This window comes from Octopus sinensis, linkage group LG8 (assembly GCF_006345805.1).
Source record: "Octopus sinensis linkage group LG8, ASM634580v1, whole genome shotgun sequence".
NCBI classification, from domain to species: domain Eukaryota; kingdom Metazoa; phylum Mollusca; class Cephalopoda; order Octopoda; family Octopodidae; genus Octopus; species Octopus sinensis.
In genome coordinates, this window is record NC_043004.1 from 79,530,920 (window position 1) to 79,543,698 (window position 12,779).

General features: G+C 37.8%; 1 protein-coding gene across 5 annotated transcripts in view; it reads left to right on the forward strand.

Annotated features, from left to right (window-relative positions):
• The window catches only part of LOC115214929 (DEP domain-containing protein 1B), a 52,435-nt gene that overhangs the window by 28,464 nt on the left and 11,192 nt on the right, over positions 1-12,779 (forward strand). The window contains exons 5-10 of one of the 5 annotated variants that reach the window (XM_029784005.2): positions 20-150; positions 1,948-1,995; positions 4,245-4,385; positions 8,214-9,047; positions 9,969-10,144; positions 10,665-10,841. In XM_029784005.2, coding sequence (XP_029639865.1) covers positions 20-150; positions 1,948-1,995; positions 4,245-4,385; positions 8,214-9,047; positions 9,969-10,144; positions 10,665-10,841 — 1,507 coding nt within the window. The remainder of the gene's footprint in view (positions 1-19; positions 151-1,947; positions 1,996-4,244; positions 4,386-8,213; positions 9,048-9,968; positions 10,145-10,664; positions 10,842-12,779) is intronic. The other 4 variants (XM_029784006.2, XM_029784007.2, XM_029784008.2 and 1 more) reach the window with 4 other exon arrangements.

Consider the following 12,779-nt stretch of genomic DNA (forward strand, 5'->3'; position numbering starts at 1 on the left):
ATTTAAATTTTGGTTTCAGGTTGCAAAAGACAATTGGTTACAACACTTTGGAAGAATTCTTGGATGCTTCATTGGTAAATGGTCGGCATATAATGCACAATTGTCTCTATGTAAATAAAAGTGGGGTGGTTGGTAATGTAAATACTAAAGGTTAGTTACACTGTTTTCTTTTCTTTTTTCTTTTCTTTTTTGTTTTGATCATACTTTCCTTAAAATGTATCTATGAAGCTATCTCTGAAGATTTCTGTAAAAGACATTCTGACATAGTTATGTATAAGATCTCACGTATGTAATATGGACAGTTGAAAATACTATGATCTTTGCTATTAGTAGGTAAACACTTCCTCTAGAAAATTTTTAAATATTGAGGTACCCCCCCCCCCCTCGCAAACAAGGGAGATAATTAGCAAATGAGTAGTTGGCTACCCTCCATCATAAAGATTGGAATAGAATAAACTTCGTGTTTTACATTATTTTGTTTGTCTCCTTTTTGAAAAATACATTTGGATTGTGATTTAGTCTGAAACTAAGAGCATTTTTTTTGTTTTCATTTCCATCAAAATCTAAGGAAGACATCTCATCATCATTGCTTTAACGTCCACTTTTCCATGCTTGCATGGGGGCAGACTGATTTGGTTGATGCCTGCCTTGTTGCCAATCTGCACCTCTTTCTGAATTAAGTGGACCTGTTTCCATGGGAAACTAGAAACGATGATCACTGAATGATGCTGATGCACCATTTTTTACAACTACCATGTGATGGCAAGTCAACAAGAGATGCTCTCTCTCACACACACACGTATACAAATACATACATATATTATATATATATATATATATATATATATATATATATAAATTAATAATAAATATTAGGGAATAAATCCAAACTTACAGGGAAAAATCAGATTTAGGATTGAATCCAATTTTATAGTAAAATATTATATTAAATTAGAGACAAAACCACATATAATTAATATTAATTATATTTTTTTAATAATTTTGTTATATATTTAAATAATATAAATTAATCATATGTATTGGCTTAAGTTTTTCATTGTTTGATTTGCCTAATAGTGGTTTTGTCTCTAATTTAATATATATATATATATATATATATATATATAGTTGAAATTTACAAAAAAAACAAAATTCGAAGACAGGTGTATAAACAATAAGCAGGTGTATTAGTTTGACACTCAGGAAGGTGAGAAAGTCTTTTATGTTTCGAGCCTACTCTCTTCAACAGAAAGAAATATGAGGAAATAAAAGAGGTTCAAACATCGTGGTGTATTGGAGTGATTTTTCATCAACAGAAGAGTCCAGTGAAATCCATATGTAGCAAGATAAAGTTAAAAGTGGAGGCACATGGCCTAGTGGTTAGAGCAGTGGACTCATGGTCGAGGGATCGTGGGTTCAAGTCTCAGACCGGGCAATGTGTATGTTTATGAGCAAAACACCTAAGCTCCATGTGACTGGCAGAAGGTAATGGTGAAACTTCTGCTGACTCTTTCACCACAACTTTCTCTCACTCTTTCCTCCTGCATCTAGCATCTCACCTGCAACGGACCAGCATCCTGTCCAGATGGGGAACCTATATGCCAATGAGACCAGGAAACCAGCCCTTATGAGCCATACATAGCTTGAGAAGGAACAAACAACAACAAATATATATATATATATGATAGGTCTCCTCCACTGTGTATCTACTGAATCTGTTCACAAGCATTCGGTCAGCTCAGGGCTATAATAGAAGACACTTGCCCAAGGTGCCACATGGTGGGACTGAACCCATAACCATGTGGTTGAGATCCAAACTTCATACCACACAACCAGATCAGTTCCTTTTATTTTCTATTGTAATTCAAAATTTATTACGAGATAACATTATTTCTTATTTTCAATGTATTTGAATTACGATAAAATTTCTTTTTATTTCTCTTTCAGATCAGCTTCCACATTGGATCCTGTCCGCAATGAAATGCCTCGTCCATTGTAAGTTTAATCTTTTTGGCTCCTTTAATGTTTCTTAATTCCTCTGCGTGGAAAGACCTAAGTTATGCCTTATGACATTGTTTTGTTTAAAGCCCTTCATTCCGAATCATTATCTCTTTATTCTGGGACTCAAAGCGGGGATTCTACAGACGTTGGGACTCACAGAGGGGTTGACCGAGACTCCTGGCAGTTTGCTGTGCTTAAGAAGACATGTCAAGCTAAGTAGAAGTCGTTGTCCTTGAATACAGGCTTGTCCCCTGCAACCCTCTCCAGCTGGTGGAGGCACATGGCCTAGTGGCTAGAGCAGCGGACTCGCGGTCGAGGGATCGCGGGTTCGAATCTCAGACTGGGTGATGTGTGTGTTTATGAGCGAAACACCTAAACTCAACGCGGCTCCAGCAGAAGGTGATGGCGAACTTCTGCTGACTCTTTCACCACAACTTTCTCTCACTCTTTCCTCCTGCGTCTAGCATCCCGTCCAGGTGGGGAACCTATACGTCAAGGAAACCAGGAAACCGACCCTTATGAGCCAGGCATGGCTCGAGAAGGAACAAACAACCCTCTCCAGCTGAGCATCCCTAATCTTGTGGGCTTGTAGGTGCAGGTGTCATGTAAAACACACCCATGCCAGTGCTGTGTCAAAGCACCCACTACACTCTGTAAAGTGGTTGGCATTAGGAAGGGCATCCAGTCATAGAAACCATGCCAAAACAAATATTGAGCCCGAACATCCCTCCAACCTTGCCAGCTCCTGTCAAACCATCCAACCCATACCAGCATGGATAATGGGCATTAAATGATGGTGGTGATCTAGCTGTACAAATTGCTTGTTATTTTCATGATAAAGACTGGTTGCTTAAACTTTTTCGTCTGAACCTGCCTCAGTGGGTTGGGATGAAAGAAGCCCATCATATTCCTACATACTAATATATATGTATATATAACATCATGGTTTAATGACTACTTATCCATGGTTTAAATGGGTTGCAAGGAATTTGTTGGGGCAGATTTTCTATGGCCAGATGCCCTTCCTGTAACCAGCCTTCACTTATTTCCAAGTAAGGTAATATTTCCATATGGCACATGTGTCTTGGAAGACGTGAAACAAAAGATACTACTTGCATGAGAGTGACATTCACAACAATCATGCAATGTCAAGGCAAGGAGACAGTAACACACACACATACCATTCATCCTCATTTAACATCCGTTGTCCATGCTGGCATGGGTTGGACAGTTTGACTGGGCTGGCACACTGGAAGGCTGCACCAGACTCCAGTCTGACTTGGCATGGTTTTCTATGGCTGGATGCCCTTCCTAACACCACACTCAGATTCAGTGGTCCTTCAGTTTTTCTAAGCCCTGTAAAAGAACTTGGAATGTTGGGCCACCAACCGGGCCTTTCACAATACCCTTAAAACCAAGAATTTTTCAACAACCCCTCATATATATATATATATATATATATATGCTGTGCTTCTTTTAGTTTCCATCTGTCATATTCACTCACAAGGCTTTGGTTGGCCCAGGGCTATAGTTTAACACACTTTCCCAATGTGTCATGCGATGGCACTGAACTGGAAACCATATGGTTGGGAAGCAAACTTACAACTGCGCAGTAGCACCTGGCCAACCCTGTTTGTGGAAATAAGTGACAGTTGTCTATCAGAAGAGCATCCAACTGATGAGAACGGGAATGTTAAAATGATGATGATGTAATTAATGAATTCTTACAAATAATTAACAATTTCTTATTATTCATCATCATCATCATCGTTTAACGTCCGCTTTCCATGCTAGCATGGGTTGGACGGTTCAACTGGGTCTGGCAAGCCCGAAGGCTGCACCAGGCCAGTCAGATCTGGCAGTGTTTCTACAGCTGGATGCCCTTCCTAACGCCAACCACTCTGAGAGTGTAGTGGGTGATTTTATGTGCCACCGACACAGGTGCCAGACGAGGCTGGCAGACGGCCACGCTCAGATGGTGTTTTTTATGTGCCACCGACACAGGTGCCAGACGAGGCTGGCAAACGGCCACGCTCGGATGGTGTTTGTTACGTGCCCTCAGCACGGAGGCCAGTCGATGCGGTACTGGCTACGTTCGGATGGTTTTCTTATGTACCACCGGCACTGGTACCACAAGGATACAAATTCCATTGATGTTCATCTATTTTGATTTGGTTTGATTTGATTTGATTTGATATTCATTATTCAATAAATAAGTATTCTCATAAATTCTTCCTTTGCAGGGCCAAATAAAGTGGACGATAACTTTGCTATATATCCAGGTTTTGAGAAAGATGTCTTCCGTGCAGTCAGTGAATATTTCCAAGGCCTCACTGAACCTTTGCTAACTCATTCCTTATATGAAACTATCACCAATGTATTTGGTAAGCTTTCACATTTTTATACTGCTTTTATTATTTTTATTTCTATTATCAAGGTGGTGTGCTGGCAGAATCGTTAGCATGCTGGATGGAATGCTTAGCAGTATTTTACTCATCGCTACGTTCTGAGTTCAAATTCTACCAAGGTCGACTTTGCCTTTCATCCTTTTGGATCGATAAAATAAGCACCAGTGAAACACTGGGGTCAATGTAATCGACTTAATCCCTTCCCCCAAGCCGTCCACAGGGCAAAAATTTTAAAGTATTATTATTATTATTATTATTATTATCATTATTATTGAGTGAGAGAGCAGTGCATGCCATCAAAGTGATACTGGAATACAAATATATGAAGCCCATTATACCCATTATGACTACTTGTCTGATAAGGGTACATCAGGCACATGCATCACAACCATATGGGATGGTGATCGCTTATCGAAATAAGCAGCACATGACCTTGCAGGTGGGGCCCAGTTAGAATTTTCTTCAGGTCAAGTAACCCATCCCACTCGAATGGTCCCTGAATGCGGTTTGTTTAGGGATGATGAACAAAACGCCCATGTTTCCAGGGGTGAATTATTGAAACGCCAAAGAATCCCTCTCAACACATGGCTATGATGCTCCCCTACTACTTCTGCTCGTGATCAGAGATGCACATATCATCAGCCACTAAGGGACATGCTCAACTGGTTGCAGTCAACAACTGACAAGCAAATCTGTGGTATTGAGCAGAATATTTGTTGTAGCTTGTCTTTTACACCAAAGCAAAATGTGTGCTTCCAATCTGTTACACTAACCAAAGTCTTGTGAATGGATTTGGTAGAAGCTTGTCATGTGTGTTGTGTTTTTGATATTCTGTGACAGTTGTAAATAAGCATCACTGTCATCTAAGTGGTGTCTAAATTCTTCATTATTTTCAAAATCAAATGAAACAGTGTTTTAACAGAAATATGGTCACGAGATTAAAGTGATCTGAATTAAAATCTTCAGTTAAGATGTTCTAAATACCATCTTAATAATAACAGTTATTTTACTAAATTCTTCATTTTTTTAAAAATCAGTTAAAACTATAGCAAAGTATTTCAACAGAAATGAGTTTCATAATAGAAACAAAGATAAACGCAACACACATTGTTGATTGTTTTCTGCTGCTTTGTGTTCCAAGATGCAACTGACTAGCTGGACAATTATACCCAATATGAGTGTTGGTATTTGTCTGAGATCAAGTCCACCTAGCTGAAAGCAAATACTATGAAAAGGTAGTTTTTTTTGTTGCATCAAATTTAGGAAAGAATTGCGTTTTATTTGTAATGTTAAATTAAAATCGTACCTGACCTGCAAAAAATTAAAGATAATCAACTCCATATTTTTAATTAAGTGATAATTAATTTTTTCAGCGAGTTTTCTTTATGAATCAATAAAATTGTTTTTATCGTCCAATTCTTAGTGAAATGTGTTTTGCAGAGTTACTTCCCTTATTGACTATATTCTGCTTTGTTATTTTTAAAATTTATTTTTCTTTTCCCTATTTAGAAACGTAATTAGTAAAATTATGTTTCTGTTGTAGGTTGATTAGTCACTGTCTTAAGCATGACAATGAACTTTTATCTGTGTTTTAATGTAAAATATGCTACCATTCATGTTGCATGAGGCTCACATGTGGGAATCTTTTAATATAAACTATTGCTTTCAAATATAATTTAGGGCATCATGATCAATGTCAGTTCGCTTGTTTTGTGGCTTCATTTTAGTTTCCTACGATACAGCAGAAAATGCATGTCCTTTCTTTGTTTCTTTTCTTTTATCTATTTATTCATTATTTGAGTTATTTTACAATAGAATATGCTACCACTAATATATATATATATATATACATACATACTTATATAAATAATAAATCTCACAATGAGGTATAAACTGTGGCTGCACCACAATGTGAAGTATATTTGCCACTTAAATGTGGCTAACCACTAAGGGTGGATGCTACTGTAGCTTGTAGCCCCAGGAGAACATCTTCTCCAGCTGGTTATTGACACACTTTCTGTGTCCTATCAGTATTTGCAAAGGGAAGCCATTCTTCCCATCATCGACCTGATGTGATACGCATGGACTTGGGTTTCTGGATATTTACCCGTTGTCAGCGCACGACAATCACTGGTCTTTGATGCGAAGGGATCATTCTAGTATGTCTATTTATTCCAAAGTATTAGAAGAATACATACATCATCATCATCATCGTTTAACATCCGTTTTCCATGCTAGCATGGGTTGGACGGTTCAACCGGGGTCTGGGAAGCCAGGAGGCTGCACCAGGCTCCAGTCTGATCTGGCAGTGTTTCTACTGCTGGATGCCCTTCCTATGCCAACCACTCTTTGTGAGTGTAGTGGGTGCTTTTTATGTGCTAGGTGAGACTGGCAACGGCCACGATCGGTTGGTACTTTTTACATGCGACCGGCACGGAAGCCAGTCAAGGCTGCGCTGGCAACGGCCATGTTCGGACAGTGCTTTTTACGTGCCACCAGCACAGGGATCACAACTACAATTTCCATTGATTTTGATGTTGATGTACTTGACTCAATAGGTCTCCTCAAGCACAGGGTCGAAACGGTGTTTCTTTACTTGCCACCTGCACAGATGTCAGTCCAGCAGCACTGGCAACTGCTGGGTGCCAGTCATAGGATTGGTTCAATTTTGATTCCGATACACATGTAATAACTATGTGTTACACACACATGTACTAATATTACAGAAACGAGCAAAAGATTAGATTGACAGTAGGTTCTACTTCCTTACGGCCATTGATATCCAGAAGACCCAAGGTGGCAGGTAGGGCTATGTAAGTGCTACAGGAGGACCGTAGTTACACTCTTGGTTTGATAATAATTCTAATGAAGAGTCTAAAGCAGGTCTCGTGCGAGCATGTATATGCTAAATAAACTGAGACAACAAAGCCAAGGCTGTGGGGAATTTTTCAGGACATTTATAAATAAAAAGGTTGTCTTACAGGTGTTTCTGGGATATTAGAGATATCCCTTCGTCAGAGACAATATGAGAGAGTTCCCCCTAGTTAACTCTCTCATATTGTCTCTGATGAAGGGATATCCCTAATTATCCCAGAAACAGCTGTAAGACTACCTTTCTCTTTATGAATGTCCTCTAAATTCCACACAGCCTTGACTTTGTTTATGGCCATTATTCCCTTTATGTTAAATATATATAAGCACAAGCATTGTTGTGTGGTTAAGAAGTTGGTTCCCAACCACAGAGGTTTTGGACAAGTGTCTTCTGCTACCCCTTAGGCCAATTAAAAAACCTTGTGAGTAGATTTAGGTGAAAACTGAAAGAAATCCATTGTGTGTGTGTGGGGGTAGGGGACAGAGAGTGCATGGCTGCATGTTTGTATTAGTGTCTCCATGTCTTAATATTGCATGAGAGTTGCAAACAAGTGTGGCAGTCATACAAAAGGAACTGTTTTTGTTTCCAGTCTACTGGTTTGGGGGAAGTAGTACCTTGCTTGGAAACATTTTAGGGCTGGTGACTGGAAGAGCATCCAAGCATGAAACAGTGGAGATTGAAAGAGTGTTGAGGATGACCCTTAGTGTTGTCATGAATATCATCATCATCAACATCATCTTCATCATCTTTATCAACATCATCATCACGATATGACTGGATACAACTCAGAGTAAACAGACAATATTTTTAATGAATATGCTCTATCAAATTGAATTTCTTACTGCGATGTTTTCCTTCATCAAACCTAATTGCATGTTCTTGACATTTTTTTTGCATGTTTCTTTTTTTTCTTTTTATACTTTTCTGTTCAGTCATGGCTGACTCCAGATATGCTCGTCACTCATCACCATTATCTGCTAAACATAATGCTCATAGCATGACTTCATTTGATTCCATCGACAATTTGTTATTGAATATGACGAATGCTGCCGACAACTCCCAGAAGTCCCACCATTCCAATAAACTCGACTGTCAGTGTACCTTGTTTTCTACTTGGAGTTCTTCATCATTTCCGCATCTGCGGGGTCATTCTTTAGGTGGAGGCAATCTTTCGGAAAATAAGATCAAAAGTGAATCGACAGGCAGCATCCCCCTCCTGAGATATGAAACTGCTTTTGGACCTGAAAACAAAACCATAACTAATGTCTACTATTATCCAAATCAAACCAGCGCCACTTTTAGTGGTTCCATGTTTTCACGTTTACCGTCTGTTTCAAACTTGGAATATCAGGATGGTTTCAAGACAACATCAGGCAGTCCTTCCAGATGGCAATCTGAACAACACCTTAAGTGTGTCGACAATCAAACTTTAAACATCCTTGATACATATAAGAACAAAGATATTTTGTCCAACAAACCTCAAAATAAATCTAGTCTGAGCAGAAAATCAAAATCACAGAATATAACCAGTCAGAACAGTAAAGATGGAGAGAATCAAGAAAAATCAAATTCATTAAGTGAAATTCGTTACCAGACACGACGTGCTTTTCGGGCTTTCTCTCTTACCCAATCAGCTGCCTACCATGGGGAAGAATTTCAGGACTGTTTGCATTCAACACGACCTTGCAGTACGTCAAATATTCCAAATTTGTCTCCTGTTGAAGGTTTGGATAAATTTGGTCGGAAGATCAACCACGCTTTTTCTTGTACGTAATTTTTGCACTTTTTTCAGTTGTTTTTAATTAATTAGTTAGTAGCATGATCTGTTTTTTTAATTAGCATTAACTTAGACTTTAGTCCTTTTGTAAATTTGTCCTAAACATAGTCAATGTGGTAGTTCTTGTAGTCTTTGATGTTGTAATTAATATTTACAATAATTATTTTAATGTACCTGTAACAGTTACACAGTATGGCAAAAGTTCCCAGCAAATCGAATCAAGGGGCTACTTTTGATTTCCTGCAGGAACCATTTGACATAAAAAATCATTGTTCTGCTGAATTTCACTGTTCATATTTCACCCTTTTGATGCCAACCTGTCTGAAAATGCTCTTAGTTCTTGGATACAAATTTCCTAAATTAAATTGATCAAAATTACAATCTTCCATCTGAATTTTGCATTAATTTATAGTCTGAACTCCTGCTTTATAGCAACAAAATTATCTGCATGAAATTCTTCTTTATTTTCTGAATTAAAGCAAAAGCAGTGTATTTCAATAGAAATATGGTAACAAAAGAGTCAAAGTGATCTAAATTAAAATCTCCCATTAAAAATTCATTTTATGTTGTAAAAAGCTTAATAATGACAAAGTTATTTTATACTATAAGGGGAAAGTATGGATAGGTGTGATGGAAAGGGGGCTGGAAGGGATCAATAGAAAGGAATTCTGGGGGCCTCATTGAAGGAAAGGTGTGGAAGGCAGGATCATAGGACTAAGTCAGATGGGGAAGATGAGAGGGGGTGTTGAGGAAGCAGAGATGCTGTTGGGAAGAGGGCAGTGAGAAAGAGAAAGTAGAGAGTGAAGACTAGAAGCAGAGGCTGGAGAGTGCCATAGAGATGTGTGAGTATCTTTGTTAAAGAAATTCCTCTTTTGGTCTTCCTAATCCATGTGAATGATTGTGTTTCCAGCAGCCGTGTGGTCGATGACAGATGAAGAAAGAGTGAAACAAGCGGTCCAGTTGGCACTGTTACTAATACCACCGTCGAATCGCAGGAAGCTGCATTTGCTGTTACGATTTCTGAGTAAAATCCATAACAATAATGAGCTTCAACTTGCACAAAACTCTGAAGATCTTCGGAATTTGGTAAGATTCTGTTACCTTCTTTTTTTTTTTTTTTTTTGGCCTTCATTCTTTTATTCATTTACTTGTTTCAGTCATTTGACTGTGGCCATGCTGGAGCATTGCCTTTAGTTGAACAAATCAACCCCAGGACTTCATCTTTGAAAGCCTAGTACATGCCAGCATGGAAAGTAGACGTTAAACGACAACGACGATGATGATGATGATATATATATATACACACACACACACACACACACATTAGTTTAACTCTTCAGCATTCTGATTACTTTATCAAATGTAATGCTTATTAATTCACATTGTTTTGAATTAATCTGGCATTATCTTGTAGCCTTGAGATTTCAGTAATGTTTATGATTTGAAGGACCTTGTCAGGTAGGTGTGAGAGGCCAGATCTAGTCAGTTTGAATATAAGCTGAACCATATAAGAATGAGAAAGTGGACATTAAATGATGATTGTGTTTATTTTATTTTAGTTTATTTATTTTTATGCGTTTTTTTTCCTTATTTTTTTATTCTTCAGACCGTGGATACGTTCTACCAAAGTGTATTGTGCAGCCCTGATGCCAGCGACATGGACACCAATCTTGCTAAACATTTCTTGTGGTACTTAGTGGAAAACCACGACTTTGTAATGCAGGTGCCATGTGACCTGCGCAAACAAGTGGAGGAACGACTCTCCGAAATACAACGTGTCCAGGTAAAGATTCTAGACTGAAGGCATTTCTTTACATCCTGATTATTAATCCATAAAAGAAAATGCATAAAAGAAATATTCCTTCTTTTAATTTTTAACTATTTCTAACATTTGTCTCATTGACCGTTTATATTTTTTCTATCATAAAATTTCTTTATTATTTCATTGTGTGTATCAGTGTGTATTTATTTAATTAATTAATTTTCATCTCAGCTTTAAGTAATTGCTATCTTAACTCTTTTGTTACCAAACCAGCTGAAACAGCTCTGGCTCTGAGTACAAATGTCGTATTTTCTTAAGTTTTGAATTAAAATCTTCCACCAAACCTTAGACACGATTTATGTTCCTAACACTAAGCTTAATGATAACTAAGTTATTTTACTAAATTCTTTGTTACATTTAAAATTAATTGAAAAACACAGAGCATCTCAACAGAAATATGGTAACAAAAGGGTTAATATATTTTTTTGTTCAATTTTATTTTGGCTTTTTTTTTTTGGTAACACACATTTTTGTTATATTTATTTTCTAAATTTAATTTAAAGTTTAATCTATTTAATATCCTAATTCATTTATTGAAATATTCTAATGACTAACAAACATCCTAAGCTTTCATAAATGTTCAATGGTATCACGGGTATGGAACTGGGAAGACCATATTTCAAATGGGTACTCGGTACAGGTGTTGGATAAAGTGAATGTATTTCTTAGTGAAGGTGTTTGGCTCATGGCCATAAGGTCATCAGTTCAATTCCTGGCAGTGTGTTGCCTCTTTGAGCAAAGCAAATTATTTCCCGTTGCTCAAATCCACTCAACTGGCAAAAATTAGTTGTACCTGTAATTTCAGAGGGCCACCCTTGTCACATTCTGTGTCACACTGAATATCCATGAGAACTACGTTAAGGGTACACGTGTCTGTGGAGTGATCAACCACTTATATATTAATTTCACAACTAGGCTGTTTCGTTGATGAGGTTAACTGGAACCCTTGTCATCATAACCGACAGAGTGCTGGTTATATTTATTAGCAATCAACCCTACAGAGAACTCAGAGCTCAGTCCATTTGGATGAGTCTAGCAACAACGTTTGAACCATAGAGGGAAATTAAGCCTCTATGTAAGACTGATTGCTAATAATTAAATATATATTTTTAGGAGTGATAAATTCATAGGAACATGGTCATGTCACTTAAAACAAAGAACTCAATTTAAAAACCCAAGTTTCATTACATTTAATCCCAAACTATGAGTTTAACAAAATATCTTTATCCAATTCGCAATTATGGATTCAGCTTATTAATATGGAAATTCTCTGTTATTTAAATCATTTTACTATCTGATGCCAGCATAGAAGGCAGACATTAAACGATGACGATGATGATTAGGGCATCAAGAACTGAAACTCCTCTTCAGATGTTTGCTAACATAAATGAATGTCTTGAGGGTGGTGCTTTACTTTTGGTATGCATGCACGTGCGGATGTGTGTGTGTTTTTTCTTAAACTGAAATGTTTTCTCTATTTATATCGGTGTTGCTAGTCATGAAGGGATTAGGAATTATCTGTCTCCATTTCAATCTGAAAAAAGAATAATATTTGGTTCCCAACTGTATGATTCTGGGTTCAGTCCCACTGCGTGGCAACTTGAGCAAGTGTAGCCTCAGACCGACCAAAGCCTTGGGAGTGCGTTTGGTTGATAGAAACTGAAAGAAGCCTGTCGTGTGTGTGTGCCTTTGTGTCTGTGTTTGTCCCGCCACTTGACAACTGGTGTTGGTGTGTTTACAACCCCCGTAACTTAGCAGTTCAGCAAAAGTGACTGATAGAATAAGTACCAGGCTTAAAAAAAAGTAATGGGGTCAATTCATTCAACTAAAAATTCTTCCAGGTGATGCTCCAGCATTGCCACAGTCTAATGACTGAAACAGGTAAAAGGTAAAATAGCT